We start from the raw sequence: 17,367 nt of genomic DNA on the forward strand, positions 1-17,367 counted from the left end.
TCTTATACATGATCAGCAATGCTGGAGTGAGCCAAAACATACAACAAGAGAAGGCGTCCTATTTAACAAGGCTGTCTCCTGCGTGTATATTACCATAATTATTGTCTCCTTGGTGTGTTGTTCTCCTTTGTAACTGTGCCCTATTTGCGTATTCTTAGCAAAGTCAAGGTAGGTTTGCCTCCCTCGAGCAGGCCACCTTTTGTTTATATCTCCTAAAGAGACTGTTTTTTTTCCTCCCCTAACGCCTCCCTGCTGTGTGCTCATCTGCTGCATTTCCAAAGCATCCAAACAACCTCTCTCTCTTAGTTCCGTCCTGTCAATCAAATATCTGTTCCGTCGTTTCCCCATACTTGAGCCAATGAGCCCGCCTCCCCCTTGTGGTGAATGATTGACAGCTCTGCAGCGTTTGCGGCAACTATCCAAGCAGGAGACGGAAAGGAGACATGGATGCATGACATCTAAAAAAAAAAAAAGAACCTGGAGGAGATGGAGGAGAAAAAAAAGGCATGCAGGAGGGCAAGAAAAGTCACATAATTAGTAAAAGGCTGATCTCGCAAGGCAATAAAAGTGTAACCTTTTTGGGGGGGGAAACATGCCTCCTGCTTAAATAGTTCCCCACTCTGACACTGCTGGAGAACAGCTTCCTGTCTACGGGCGGCAACATCAGGGGCACGCATCCTGTAGCTGGTAAAGTCATGTTTTCAAAATAAAAGCACACCAGTAAAATAACACGGTTTCACCAAAGCAGGCAGTGCAGAAGTTGATCGCAGATGTTGCACAAAAGCCACCAAAAGTGTAACCACTTTTTCTTGGCACTCATGGGTACCAGTGATGGCAAAGAAGACAGCCTTGATGACTACAGTGCATTATATATACTCACTTATTATCAAACTGTGTCTCCGGCAGACATTTCATCAGCTATTATCAATTTATGACAATCATTAAGTCGATTGTATATTCCTTTCAATGCATTCTTACAATAGTCAAGAGACATTTGGAATACAGGAGTTGAGCAAATGAGGTGAAATGGATAAAGGGAAAGGATTAAATAAGCTTTGCTTCTGTCTACTCCTTTTTGGACAAAAAAAGCCTTTTTGGAAGAACTTTAAATTGGGTTATGTAATGTGTTCCAGTGTAATTTGTGTCCATGTTCAAGGTGTATTATACCTTTATCATATTACCATTACCAAATACAGAACACTAAATTGAATTCATGATGACATCGGGTATGCTGGAGCCTATCACAGCAGACACCCTGGACATTTTATTTACTTATTATAGTCTCATTCATTCATTTTCCACCGCTTATCCTCACGAGGGTCGTGGGGGGTGCTGGAGCCTATCCCGGCTGTACACCCTGGACCGGTCGCCAGCCAATCACATGGCAAATATAGACAAACAACCATTCACACTCACATTCATACCTATGGACAATTTGGAGTCACCAATTAACCTAGCATGTTTTTGGAATGTGGGAGGAAACCGGAGTACCCGGAGAAAACCCACGCATGCACAGGGAGAACATGCAAACTCCACACAGAAATGGCCGAGGGTGGAATTGAACTCGGGTCTCCTAGCTGTGAGGCCTGCGCGCTAACCACTCGGCCAGCCGTGCACCCATATACTCTCTATATATTAATAATATACCGATTTCAAATACTATTGAGAAACTAATATAATTTATTAATCAGTACCGTACAGACTGAACTTGAAACTGTTCAAGAGTCAAATTGCATGTTGAGTATGATACATTTGTACATGTTGGCAGGTCTGCATTAACACTGAAAGTACTCCCTGCCTTGCACGCCCCCTCTGACAGTTCACCACGCCCCCCTGCATTCATTTTTATGCTAGCTGTTATCATGTTCTTTCTCATTTTCCTCAATAATATGCTCTGAAATTGACTTTGCATTTATAAATATGGCAAAGACATGACATAATATTACATAAATAAAAAAATCTTTTAAAGTGGGTCATGACCATCGACAAAATGTCCAGTTGGTCTCAGATTGAGAACCTTGCATTACACAACATCTACTAGCATATCATTAGCTCTCCACAATACCTTTAAATGCCACTAGGTGACAGTATTGCTCTGCAGACACTCCTGTTCATCAGACGTCTTCAAAGGGTGAGTAGTTTGACTTTATTTTAGTTTTATTTAACATTGGTTATCATGCTACATGTACTGAATGCATATGGAATATGATGAAAATCACCACTTACGATCTTTTATTGCTTAAAACAATGAATGGGGATGTGATTTATATTGATTTTATTCCATTTTATTCTATTTTTTGCTCCAATAAAACAAAATAATCCTCTACATAAATCTGTGACAGTGATATTGATTAAATAACAAAATGAGTGGTGTTCCTGACATCAGGTACCCAAGGGGACTAACGTGCCACTGGTAAATAAATACACATTCCCTAATAGCATCTTAGAGAGGGGTGGGTGTTATGTACTGTAAAACAGAAATAACTCATGCTCTTTGGATTTTGCACTAATAAAAATACTTGATTTGAAAGATTGTGCCATAAAAGTAGAGGTTTAGCCGCTGCATTATCATCTCAGCAATGTGCTGTTGCAAACATAAATAGCACTTAAGTAAACCCTGCAGAAACTTGTGTTTATTGCATGCGTTCCCGTTTCTTAATTGCGTTTTTTTTTTTTTGAGAATCTCTCCTGAACCGTGCAGCAGTATTTGTGATAATTACCCTGAAACCCAGTATGCGCTATGAGGCTGTTACTTGAGACCCATATTGAATGGGATGCGGAATTAGCAAGGAAAAACAAATTGGAGGACAAATCTGTTTGGTTTGTTACACACTTATGCAAAGGCTAATTTTAAATGGCCTAATTTACATGGTAAATTTACCATGGTAATACATTTGTACTTTTTAAATACATTATTTAATTGTAGCAATTGTGTAAATATACATGTTTAAATCCTCTGGCTAAAGCTTGGCAGGAGTGATTACTTTTTGGTTGGAGATGAAAAATGGATTTTACGTCTAATAAACTTAAAGAACAGCATCGGTCTTACGCTTTTTCATGCCAGTTTTTATATCAGATCAGGCAGTACCTAATGAAGTGTCCAGTGAGTATACATAAAAGTCTATAGTGACTAAACCTGACAGGGAATGCAAGCAAAAATAACCTAGCCTGGCATGACAATGATTTGCCATTCTACCCCCACATCTCACAATATGCTTCACTTCCTGTGGCTGTTGTGCAATGTCCCCCAAAAGGTCTTACTGCATATAATTGACTGTGTTCTTCATAGACGTGTGACCGAGAGAACATTCTTAAATGTTAGGAAAGTTCTATCAGCACCTGGCAGAGGTACATCACAATGTCCTCTCTGACACGACTCCCCAAACATTCAGTGCAGAGAAGTATCTTCATGAAGAGACCCGTGGGTGAGGTGGGTGTCAGCACCTTGACAGGTTGTCCACCTCCACTGTGTTGATCCTAATGGGCTGAGACCAAGCGTTCCGCAGTCTCATCCCCAGTTCTTCGGACATAGTGTCAGTCTGTTGTCAGGGTCGCAAACACAAACACTGCCAGCAGCATGCATTTTGCATACATAGCTACATGTTTGTGTGGATGCATAGAGACAAGCATTAGCGGTAATACTATTTCTTCAACTGAATGGAAGAGGGGCTGCACGGCGGATGAGTGGTTAGTGCGCAGACCTCACTGCTAGGAGACCAGGGTTCAATTCCAACCTCAGCCATCTCTGTGTAGAGTTTGCATGTTCTCCCCGTGCATGTGTGGGTTTTTTCCGGGTACTCCGGTTTTCTAAAAACATGCTAGGTTAATTGGCGACTCCAAATTGTCCATAGGTATGAATGTGAGTGTGAATGGTTGTTTGTCTATATGTGCCCTGTGATTGGCTGGCGACCAGTCCAGGGGCTCCAGCACCCCCCCGCCACCCTAGTGAGGATAAGCGGTAGAAAATGAATGAATGAATGAATGGAAGAGCAGCACCGTTTCTTGGTTGAATGTTAAACCTCCTTGAGGCCATACCATTCGGAATTCGGTAGGCATTAGCGAACACACAAAAAAAATACAAAAAATTCAAACGTAATGTCATGCATGACTAATGTGCGATGTTAGCATGTTGGTACAGTCAACATTGAAGAATACATTCTGCATATGTTTTTCTTAGTTTTTGGTGAAACCAGGCTCCTGCTCTAAATGGCACGTATTCCCGGATACTGCAAGGGACATGGTCCAAGTCTACAAAGCACACGTAGGTTAGGCAAACTCCCATGTACCCTCCGGTACCCTTGCCAGGGTGTAATTTCAGACATAAATGCAAATTAATAATGATTAATTAATGAATCATGATTAATTAATTTAATACTGTGATTAACAATTAATAATTATTTGATAATATTTTTTAATCATTTAACAGCCCAAATATTATTATATTATTTTTCAAATCAACAAATGGCACCAAATAATCAGAAACAAATATTCGGGTCAACACAGCACAGTGGAACCTTGGTTTTCATCACAAATTCAAACCAAAACGAACGACAACCAATGCAGTATTTTCCCAGTATACATAATAAATAATTTCAATTAATCCATTCAAGACAACTATTATTAACCAAAAATATACACAAAATATAATTCTAATTTTACAATGCAAAAATAATGATAAATGACAAAGGGATGGTACTTACTGTCAATGCAGACTTGAATTCAATAGTTTCTTTACCGTATTTTCTAATTGCTGGCACCTTCAACTTGGGTTGGCCTCATGGTGGGTTATTTTGCAGTCACTTTGCAGTCCAATAAAAAAACACACAGAGTCTTTGTTTGGGGACTTGCAATATTATACAAAAGCATTTGAAAAATGTTACGAAAAAAAGAGACGAAAACCAAGTCATGAAAAAAGGGGCATAGTTTGACTGTATATCTCCATCTATTATGTAGTGATGTGAAGTATTAACCTGTCTTTAGCATTTATATACAATTTCTGAGTAAACGGCAAGTTAATTAAAATTATGCAAGTTGAAAAAAATATGCTGCACCTAATTCAGCAAAACAGCCATAAAAACAAGTTTTACCGCTGTCGGGGTTTCAATTAATGTACTGTACCATAGTAATAGTAAAGCACAGTGATTTAGAGAAGGGAGAATGAACACTTTTGTGCGCTTGCATCTTTTATTCATGCCAGAGTTGCTTGCAAGAGCCATCTCGGAATTACATCTTTAATGGTCATTGATCCACTCCACCTCTGTGGGATCTGGCCGCTATAAATGTGGTCCAGAAACAGAGGTGTGCAACACTGATGAAAATGATTCCATGTTTCTTTTTTTTTTTAGGCTTGAAAAAGGTACTTCATTGTGGAGGCCTCTTTGACACGAGCATCCTTAAATAATACCGGCTTCCCTTCTCAAGGACAATGACTACTTCCAAAGGTTACACAGTCATTGTTGAACTCTTCAGTGAAAATCTAAAAGAGTGCGAGGAAAGTCCGCAAGCCGTTCTTTGTCCTTGACTAACAACTTTGACAATACAGGGATGTGACTCCAAGCAATTTTAAATCAAATCTGTTTTTTTTTTCTCCACCTCCCTTAGGAGTCGAGCTATCACATAACGCGATGAAGCAATAACCCCCACAGTTTAGGTCACCGAGTGTGATGATACTCATCCGATTGCCAACATTTCCAACCCTATTTGGAATAAATATTCATTTCATGTGGTGCCCCCCCACCCCCAGTTCACTGGTGTGTAAACAAGTGCTACATTGCACTGGTACTGGCACAGGTCTCTCTGGGTTGTGTCGTGTAACTGAGATAGAAATATATCATTACTGCTTGGGGACTGAAGGGACAAAGAAAAGGGTGAAATCAGAATATTGGATTTCCTTCCACACAAACTTACATGAGGGTTATCTAGCTCCATCTGCCTATTGTGTTGATGCACACACACATACAAAGACACACACTTAGCATAGGTGGTCTCGTAAATGAATGCCAATGGGTGATGGACTGCTCGGTTGGCTGGGCCGCTAATATAATCGTCTCTATTCCCAAAGATCCCACACCAATATGTCAGAATTGTCATTTATTCCTGCCGTCAGGTGACTTCTCACGGTAAACACCCCAACTCTTGTCACCATGATGAACACCTCAAGTGAACACATATATGTTGTACTGTATATTAATCGGCCTTGATTTCATTGGAGAAGGTCACAGCATCCGATAGAGGAATAATAATCTATATCGTATTGGCTCTGCACTTATTTGCACTCATGTTACACTCTCTATCTCAATGTCATACAGTCTGACTTTCGGTGTCCGATAAATAATTCACACCTTTTCAGAGTTGGGAGGGGGGGTGGTGGTGGTGCAATTTGTTTGCAGAGGAGCGTTGAAGATGCAACACTGATACGCTTGCGAAGCAGCCTGTAAAACCTAAGAGCCATGCAGCACCACTTAAAAAAAACATGGTAGTGGGGAAATGCTACAAATCCAGACATCAAACTACAGCAACTTGGTACATATTCTGGGTAGTACAGTAAAGTTGATCAGGGATGCTGTTCTAGTTCCGATTAGTATGGATTGGAAAAACATTTTCCCCAGACAACAATGGAAATATCTGTGTTGCCATCTGAAAAGCTTAACTCACTGTATTGGCAATGTTTTAAAAGCATTATAAATAGCAAATATGATTATATGACAACTTTTGGTGGTGTGTCGAGGTCTTGCAAGATTAAAATGTGATGTAAGTTCCAGAAAAAAACTCAACTATGGCATCGCTACTGTGAATGATAATATACGTCATATGGAAGTGGCAGTACACGAGGCAGGATTTGTTTAACACACACTATAGTAAACCTTACAATTCACCAACCTTGGTGTTCCCCATGACACTCACTTGTGATGTGTCTGTTTTTTTTTTTTCTATGAAAGTTCAACAGCTGCCGCCGTGTTAATGTCCAAGCAGAAGATTTAGTAATGGATCAAAAGTTTGATCAAAGTTACTTAAGATTTGTCAGATTAAAATACCATCACTGTGTATGTCTTACATCAAAACATTATTATTTCATTACTTTGTGGTATCTCTAATCATCATGGGAACTGTAGCTCTTTTATCGTGAACATAAAACTAATCTACCGCAATCAGCAGCCTATTTTATATGTGTCTTTACACTACACATCACCGTAAATGCTATCATTGTTTTAACGTCAATCATTTTTTTAGTCTTTGTTTCAATTTGTTGACAAAAGTTCAACAATCAGAACCATCATGCGTAGGTTGGTGATTTTTTTGGGTGATTCATACAAAATGGCAATAAACATAACAATGTGTCAGCCTTGTATTTTTCTCATAAGCACTGCATTCAGTGCTACAAGCAGTTTTCCAACTGACTTTATATCACCGTCAGTGACTGATGCTCGATTGTGACCGCTGTCTTGAAAAAGAAAATGCAGTCATGAAACAAGTTTAAGATTGCAAGGTGCAAACTGCAACATATTGAGAGGGGAGTAATATTTTATGTATGGTAAGTGTACCTAATGTTGTGGCCAGTCAATGCAGGTTATATGTATGTATTGAGTTGTTGAGTGTCTGTGCACCGCTGTGCACCCGTCACGGAACAAGTTTACTCAGTAACTTTAGATACAAACCAAAATACACATGTTTCATACTCATGGAGTGATTGCATTTACATTATTTCTAATCTGAAAAAAAATATTTGTTTTTTTCCATACATTTCGGTTTTCGGCAGAGCTCTTGCAACTTTTAAATTGTACAACTTTAGGGGCGTTCAACTTTAGAGTTTCCACTGTAATTGAAACAGAAACAACACAGAAGTCAATATCATCTCTGGAGCACAAGTCATTAAATAAAATACGCAGTGGCGTTGGTTTGAAACTGTGTGGAAAACAAGCATTGATTTGATCCTATCTCCCGCCTTATCCGGACCCCGGGAAGCCCTGGTGCCAGATAGCAGGCTGAGCTGTGGCAGCTTAAGCTCAGGGGAAGAGAGGAGCGGCGTCGTGATGACCGACACCCAGAGAGCTTTTCAAACGGGGGCTGAAACATCACCCCGATCGAAATTCTTGACGACTCCAATAGTGGGGCTGACAGCAATCTTCTCTAATCTGACATTTGTATAACGTCTCAAGGTGATTTCTGTTGGGGGCGGGGTGGCGAACAACTACATGTTACTGATGCTCTTGTTTTTTTTGTTCTTTTAATGAAACTGCCTTCAGTTGGAAGCTTTGAAAAGTATTTTGGTAAAGGAGTTGTGAGGTAACACAAAACGCAATAATACAAAATTGATTTTTTTTTTAAACGCCACAAGAACAGATAATAGCATATGAAATTCGTTGCTAAGAATATTTTTGAGAGCGTCTCTGAGTTTGTTAACCTTCTGTGCTAATTTAAAAGAAAATTAGGTCCTGACTGCATTTCTCTTTGGTTTATTGGAAACTCTTCTCGCTGTAGTGGAGCACTGGGAAATGGAATAATCACACATGGAGGTAAGTGTAATAAGTGTGAAAGCACTCTGATTCGAAATTTATTCTGCTTTGGAAAATGTAAAAAAGAGGCATAGTAGAATTATTGTCAAAGTGTTGTCATATGATATTAAATGGAAACCTAATAGATGTATATTTGTATGTATATGTATAAACTCCTTAAATCCCGTTTTGCTTTTTCTTTGGCTGTTGTGTGATGCCACTGCAGAAAATGGCAAAGATGAAAAGTATGACGATAACCACAGAACCATAAATGAAACTTTACTGCGACATAGTAAAGGATTTGTCCGCTCAGTAGAATATGAAGAATACAATTAATGAAAGATGCATTTACAACATCATGGCTAATGATTAGCAAACTTCAACTTTTCGTTTTATTTAATTGTAGTTGTACAAGCCCTTATTAGTTGCCAGATACAGTGGTATCTGAGTTTTTATTCTTGGGATTTGGTTTTTGATGATATATTATTGCCAAAAATATGTCTTGGTTATCATACACTGTCTCAGTTATAGAACGGCCAACCAATGCGCCCAACAAGCGAGTTTGTGTTTCGAGTTGAGTGTCTAGCATCCATGTGTTGAGGGTTGATAATTTCATAATGTTTTTTGCATGTAAAATTGTAAAAATTTGCTATAAAATGTATATTTTCCAAGTGTTTTTGTGTGTCTGGAACTGAACGATTACTTGTACATTACATCCGTTGGGAAAAATTGGTTTGGTTTTCAGTTTTCATCTGACCTTTTGGAACAAATTAATAACAAAAACCAAAGGTACCACTGTAAGCAAGTTGAAAAGTTACTTATGAGCTTTACAAATAAACAAAATGCAACACCCGTGAGTGCCTCCAGACTTGTTAATTCAATGGAAATGTGTGGAATGATGTTTGCTTGAAGCCACACATTGATTCGATCCTATCTCCATGCTTATCTGAACCCTGAGACGCCCCTCGGTCGAGATGGCAAGCTAAGCTTATGCTCAGGGGATGAAGGAGAGAGACAGTGTGTAAGGAGCAGACAGAGACGTAGAGACAAAGATCTTCCATGGCAACCAACTATAAACACTTTTATAATCTACAACACGCAGTCGTATTGTTTTGACATGGTGGAAAAACGGGGGCAAACCGTCTCGAGGGTCTGCGTGATGCACTCGTACTGCTATGCTTGACCCTGATAGGAAGTGACAGCCGCTGCAGCACAGACAGACTAACCTGAGATACCTAAGGTATTACGGGACATTAGTCAACGATAGTCTGTTCTTATTTGTTTATGCGGTAGTACGGGGTTTACTTTTTGTACAGTTATTGCTAAATTTGTGTCATTAAAATAACACATCTTCTTTCACTCGCAGCATTCTTCTTCCAATATATTCAAACCATCTCAGTCTGGCCTCTCTGACTTTATCTACAAGGCCTCTAACATGTAATGTCCCTCTGATGTACTTGTTCCTGATCCTATCCATCCTGGTCACTCCCAATGAGAACCTCAGTATCTCTACTACCTCCAGTTCTGCTTCCTGTCTTTTCCTCAGTGGCACTGTCTCTAGACCAGGGGTGGGCAAACTACGGCCCGGGGGCCACATCCGGCCCGCCCAATCTTTCCAAAGTATTTCATTTAAACTCAACATACAACCTGGCATCATGGCCTGAGCCAACCTTTTGATGGTTTTATCAATTTTGTTTTTTGACATGGTCTGTTGTTTACAAAGTGCTCCTGAAAAAAAGGACACAAGCACATAATAATAATAATAATAATAATAATTATTATTAGATTATTAGATTATTATAATTATTATTAGAACTATTATGATTATTATAATTATTATATTAATGCTAATTATTATATTAATTATATATAATATTATTGTCATATTTGCATATTTTACATAATAATAATACAATAATTATTATTTTAATTTTATTGTAATTATTATAATATTTTATTATTTTTAAAATATTTAAATATAAATATAAAATAATAAATAATAATAGCAGATTGCATGACAATTTTACAGATACAATAATACCAGGTGGACTGTTACGTGTAAAATATATAGTCTGCCCCCCCCGTAAATTTTGTCATATCAATGCGGCCCACGAGTCAAAAAGTTTGCCCACCCCTGCTCTAGACCAAACAACATCATTGGTCTCACCACAGTTTTTTGTACTTTCTTTTTTTATAATTAAAAGAACACATAAAGACGGTTTATGCAAGGATTCAAAAGTAATGTACACATTTTTTTTAATAGTCCCACACTGTACTCCTTCATCATCATTAACTTCACATACTGTCCCATTTCTTACTCATGAGATGACCATAATGCACCCCTATGGACATTCTATGAACGTATGATCGGTTGATGTATTGAACGTTTTTACAAATAAACATGGTTTACAATGGATAGCAAGTGTTTATCCCAGTATGATATAGTAGTAGTATAAAAGATTGAGGCTGATGTTGAGGCATGCAACTTACCTTTGACCTCCTTTTCATTCCTGAACCAGCGCAGGTCGGCGGCAGGCTTGCTGCCATGAGTCATGCAGGTCAGAGTGATATGGTCTCCCTCCAAGGCAGGCTTGCTAAAGCCGTCAATCTCAGGCTTCTCCGGCACACCTAAAGCATGAACAGAATACATTAGTATTGGATTGACATTTACATTCAATATTTCAGCTTTTTCTCTTTTCTGTGTAGCACTAATCTTCCCTCCATCAGGTTGTGATCATGAGCCAGACTTTAGACACCCCTCCATTAAAGTGATGTTTCATCCAAACTGCAGACTGCATTTCCTGACACATTTGAATGGTATTTATGCATTTCTTAAGTCACAGCTGGAGATGTTTCAGTAAAATTGTGTGTAATATGTCAGCGCCCAGTGACAAAGTAGACTGTGTGCTTGTAGAGAAGATGTTGATTACCGGACCTTCCTGTAATGACTGCTTTGAGTGCATCTGCCCTTGTCACTGAGCAATAAGTCAGCCCCGCGAGCACAGAGACGAAAGCTCTGTCAGTCAGTGACATGGAGTCTGCACGGCCTTGTATGTCTCATCAACCCCCGCTTATAGCCTTCTCTCTTTTGAGTTTGTGCTACTTTCTTCTGGAATATGTCACAGTCAAACGCCTCAGCCGGAGGTCCTACTATTCAGGGAAAAAAAGAGAATATGCATTGAAGACACTGCAGTGTCACCATGCGTGTACGTTAATTTTTATATTTTACAAACATTCATTTATTTCTACACTTTTCAGCAGTTAAGAATGGTGAAAAGTAAGTACAGCTTGTGCATTAACGATGCTAGACTCAACAATATATGCTAAGCTATCTGTTCAAAACCACGATATCTTAACTTTGTATTTTAGACAATGCCTCGGGTATGTAAAATTGAATCCTGCACTTGAATAACAGCATTTCCCTAATTTCCTCAATTTTTCCTTAATTTTTACACTTGAATGACAATGATTCACATATTTTTACCCCTCAACGCCAGCGGTTTCCTGATGTTTGCTTATTTTTGCACTCAATTTAGCACTTGAATTACAGTGATTCTCTAACTTCGACACTTAAAGAACAGTGGTTCGCTTATTTTTACACTTTAATCAGAATGGTTTGCCTATCTTGCATTTATTTTGGCATATGAACGAGAATGGTTTGTTAATTTTCCCACTCAAATGACAATCATTTACTTATTTTTCCACTTGAATGACAGTGGTTTGACTGTTATTGCACTTATTTTGGCATGTGAATGAGAGTGGTTTGCTCATTTTTACACTTAAAAATTACACTTTACGTTTATTTTTACACTTGAATTATAGTGTTTGCTACTTTTTACACTTCAATGACAAAAAGTGGTTTGCTCATTTTTGTACTCGGATGACTCGGGTTTGCTGAATTTTGCACTAATGTTTGCACTTAAATGACAGCTGGTCGCTTATTTTGGCATTTGAACCGCAGTAGTTGGCTCATTTTTATCCTTAGTTGGTTTATTTTTGCACTTATTTTTACACTTGAATGACAATAATTGACTTATTTTTACAGGAAAAATGTGTCCAACCAGCATCTTGGAACAAGATGACTCTACACCTAGGAACTGCTCATTTTCATCATCTCTATATAGATTTCAACGTCTATGTTAACCTCTATAGATCAACAGTGTTTTCCATTCAAAGCCACTGTCATAAAACATTTGTGTGCACCATTAAGTATTGCTCAGTGTTGCAAAAAACATTTTTCTCCCTATTCCGACTGAGCAATTGTATTTAATTTCTCTAATTTGAGGAATGCCTGTTAACAGAGAGAGAGAGAGAGAGAGAGAGAGAGAGAGAGAGAGAGAGAGAGAGAGAGAGAGAGAGAGAAAGAGACAGCTAATGGGCCTGGAGTGCACGGGCACATCTATTAACATTAGTAGAAAGTAATTGGCGAGATAATACGGCGAGTGGCGAGAAATGAGACAATGTTTGTGCAGGATGATGATCACAAACATTAGTAAAATGGCTTTGTGTGCATGGGGGGGGGGGGGGGGGGGATTGGAGTGTCCCAGTTTTAACCATACTAAATGTGTTTGTCTTCATTGCAAACAAACAGAGAGGAAGTGTCAAAGCCAAACAAACATATTTGGTCATCACAAAGCATTTACCTATGGTTCTTTACATAAACACTATTTGCATTTTGCTGCGTCAGATGTCAATCATTAACCAGTAATTGGCCCGCCTTCCTTGACAATCATGGTAAATATCAGTCATCTTTTCCAGTTCATTTAAGTGACCGACGACACACACTCGCACGGTCTACTGCGCTGACGAACATTGTCCTGTGTCTATCCAGCGTTAAATTAACTTGATCTGCTTATTTTCATATGATTTATGCCAGAAGATTATGTTGATTTGACTGGAACATGTTTTATAAAGTATAATGTATCAGCAGAATGATGTATTGAAATTTGACTCCAGCCTATTATAATGACAGTTTCATTTAATTTAATATATGGGTGTAATGAAGTGTCCATCCATCTATCCATTTTCTATACAGCTTGTCCCGATCAAGGTTGCAAGGAATCTGTACAGTATCCCAACTGACTGAAAAACCATATGTTTTTTTTTTAAACCATATGCATAATGTTAAAAAAAAAACATATTTAGAAGGCCGTAAATAAGGAATCCTACTTCACTGAAATTGACTCATCACGGTCGAGTCTGGAACCGATTAACCATGATAAACAAGGAATTACTTAAGGGAAATGGCTATAAAAGCAGTATAGCTTAAAGTTCCACAGAAAATAACTCACCACGCAGCCTAATTGTCATGATCTGGGGCTGCATGAGTGCTGCTGGCATTCATTATTAGAGACAGTTGGAACTTACCGAGAACTGTCAGGTACGCTTTGGCCGTTCTGACAGGCATGGTGAAAAGAGAACAGGTGTACATGCCCTCGTCTGACAGTGTGACATCGCTGATGCTGATGGTCAACTCCGAATATGACGCGCGGATCAGCTCGATCCTGTTGTCCCTCAGAGCTGGACGGAGACACAAATGAGAAAGAAAAGTTAGTCGTATTTTTCAAAATAACATTAAATCTGACCACAAATCGAATGCAAGGCATTGTCTTTGCACAAAGTTTTACTTATATGAAGATGTCATCATCCTGGCAATGGAAATCAATAGAGCAATAAGAGCTGCAAAAGAGGCCTAATGAGACTTTGGCAAGGCGAAGGGAACTGAAATGGATTGGCTGAGATTCGATGGTTTGGTGGGCCCCAAACAAGACGTTGTGCATGACTTCAAAACACACATGCACACAAACACTAGAGCTGTCAAAGCCATATGTACATGCTATTATCCCCTTTTCACATTTTAAACAGTAGTGCATCTATTGGATAGTGGTTACGCTGAAACATACATCCATAAGTCCATAAGAGGGTGGATTTATGAAGCATCATATACGCTAACCACTTGAGAACCGTGCAGCCTTAATATTACTTTGTAAAGTTTAATTAATATTCAGCATTTACAATGATCTGTCACTTCATTAGGTCAACTTGCACATCGAGAGGCATTCAACATAAACATTTTCCTTCATCAAAAACTGGGAGCTGTGGTTCATAATATAGGGACATTTTCAACTCATATGTATAAAATAATGTTTTCAGTAACTGTGAAATACTCACTGGAAGATTACACAGAAAATATCTCAATATCTCATTTCGTGGCAGGTGTGTGGCTGTGAGTGACAGTAAGAAATGCTCTGACTCGTTTGGAGGAGACTTTTCTTGGGAAAATATAGTTTTATATATGTTTATTGAAATACTTGCTGGAAGATTATACTAAAAATATCTCAATATCTCACATCTTAGCAGGTCATTTGTGGGTGTGAGTGACAGGAAGAAAAGCGCTGACTCGTTTGGGGGAGACTTTTCTTGGGGAAATACTGTTTTACATATGTTTATTGAAATACTGGAAGATTATACAAAAAATATCTCAATATCTGATTTCTTAGCAGGTCATTTGTGGGTGTGAGTGACAGGAAGAAATGCTCTGACTCGTTTGGGGGAGACTTTTCTTGGGTAAAATACTGTTTGATATATGTTTATTGAAATACTGGCTGGAAGATTACACTAAAAATATCTCAATATCTAATTTCTTAGCAGGTCATTTGTGGGTGTGAGTGGCAGGAAGAATGCTGTGACTCATTTGGGAGAGACTTTTTTGTGAAAATACAGTTGTATATATATTTAATGAAATACTCACTGGAAGATTACACAAAAAATATCTCAATATCTCACATCTTAGCAGGTCATTTGTGGGTGTGAGTGACAGGCAGAAATGCTCTGACTCCTTTGGGGGAGACTTTTCTTGGGAAAATATTGTTTTATATATGTTTATTGAAATACTCGCTGGAAGATTATACTAAAAATATCTCAATATCTTATTTCTTAGCTGGTCAGTTCTGGGTGTGAGTGACAGGAAGAAAAGCGCTGACTTGTTTGGGGCACTGCAGAGCTGAATATAATAAGAATTTTACTGCCTTTTATAGTCTCACATTCACATCGTAAAATAAGGTCCCTGAAATATAAAGTTTAGGTAAGGATGTAGTGTTGCTAGGCATGTTGCTATCTATTGGTTAAATGATAATAAAATATAAATCTGCACTTGCTGTACGGCTGTAAGACCATGCTGATACTGTATATAAATATATAATTTACACATTTGTTAACAGACACAAATCTCTATGCGTCAACACGAGTTAAACATTAATTTAACTTTAAAAAAAGAACTGTATGATGTCTAATTTCACAGGGGCACAGTGTGATACCGAGCTCAAATGGCCTAAAGGTGAACGCACAACATTTTGTGTTACCAAACACGAACAAAACAGCGCACAAAGTATCCATCAGTGTAACTTTCTTGGAAAAGTAGACATAGAAAGAGAGATAATACAGGTTAGTTGTCAGGGAGAAAGCTGTGAGAGAAGGTCAAAGATGTCTTGTTTGCTTTCAGCATCAGAGGCGGCATTTTTATCCTCATGGTGGATGTTCAGCCAGCTGATGAATCACCCGCAGAAAGCGACGGTGTGATGTGAATACATGGTGCTTGAAATCAGTCATTACATTTAACCCCTTTCTTGGCTCACGACTAGTCTCTGAGAAACCAATAGGAAGTGTGACACAGTGGGCCACCTGAAATATCATCAGTTTCCATCGATGATGGCATACTGACAGTGTCACTCAAAATTACACATTATTATTATGTAAAAGGAATCATTTCGGATTTGATTTCTAAACATTACATACACAAAAGTATATGGTTTTCACTCTTGGGAAGGTGTTTTAACATGCATGATGCCAGATGTCACGTGATTATAGAGGGCTGCTGGCTCACCATCTCCTCGGTATAAAGGTGTTTGACCTAAATGATCGGTCTCTGTATTCCTACTCGGAGTAAACCGGAAGTGGGTGTAGTTTAACTGGAAGTGGGCGAGGGTTAAATATGTGCATTATTTTAAGTCTGAAATTGACTTTTTGCTGAAATTGCTATATGTATTGTTTGTTATTCAGCTGCAGTATATGTGTGGAATTGATTTGCCAGACTTCATTGTTTAATTGTTTTAATGAGCTGGTTGAAGTTGGTGATTCATGCAAACAGGGAAATAATCTTTTTGAATGTATTTTTCTCAAAAGCAACCACGCTCTAATTAACATTATATCACCAGTCAAAGCAAGCAGACAAAAAAAGACTGTCAGTGACTGATGCACGTTCGTGCCCGCTGTCTTGTTTAAAATTGCAGGGTGCATACTGCATTGGACTGCATTGTACATACTGTATTGAGGAGGGTGTAATATTTGAGCACACTTATGTATGTCATGTAGTATGACAGCCATACTTGCAAAATGTTTGATGCCGCTATGGCCTAACCTTTTTGAATGTATTTTCCTCAAAAGCAACCGTGCTCTAACTGACTTTATATCACCAGTCAAACCAGTCAAAGCAAGCAGACAAAAAAAAGACTAAGTGACTGATGCACGTTCGTGCCCGCTGTCTTGTTTAAAATTGCAGGGTGCATACTGCATTGGACTGCATTGTACATACTGTATTGAGGAGGGTGTAATATTTGAGCACACTTATGTATGTCATGTAGTATGACAGCCATACTTGCAAAATGTTTGATGCCGCTATGGCCTAACCTTTTTGAATGTATTTTCCTCAAAAGCAACCGTGCTCTAACTGACTTTATATCACCAGTCAAACCAGTCAAAGCAAGCAGACAAAAAAAAGACTAAGTGACTGATGCACGTTCGTGCCCGCTGTCTTGTTTAAAATTGCAGGGTGCATACTGCATTGGACCGCATTGTACATACTGTATTGAGGAGGATG

General features: G+C 38.6%; 1 protein-coding gene across 3 annotated transcripts in view; it reads right to left on the bottom strand.

The window, feature by feature from the left end:
* The window catches only part of cadm2a (cell adhesion molecule 2a), a 200,807-nt gene that overhangs the window by 19,629 nt on the left and 163,811 nt on the right, over window positions 1-17,367 (bottom strand). For all 3 annotated transcript variants that reach the window (XM_058087403.2, XM_058087404.2, XM_058087401.2), the window contains 2 exons: window positions 13,860-14,012; window positions 10,983-11,120 (listed from right to left, as the gene is read on the bottom strand). In XM_058087403.2, the coding sequence (XP_057943386.2) occupies window positions 10,983-11,120; window positions 13,860-14,012 (291 nt within the window). The remainder of the gene's footprint in view (window positions 1-10,982; window positions 11,121-13,859; window positions 14,013-17,367) is intronic.

The sequence above is a fragment of the Doryrhamphus excisus genome, linkage group LG21, assembly GCF_037039965.1.
Source record: "Doryrhamphus excisus strain RoL-2023G ecotype Guam linkage group LG21, RoL_Dexc_Guam_v1.1, whole genome shotgun sequence".
Classification (NCBI taxonomy): Eukaryota; Metazoa; Chordata; class Actinopteri; order Syngnathiformes; family Syngnathidae; genus Doryrhamphus; species Doryrhamphus excisus.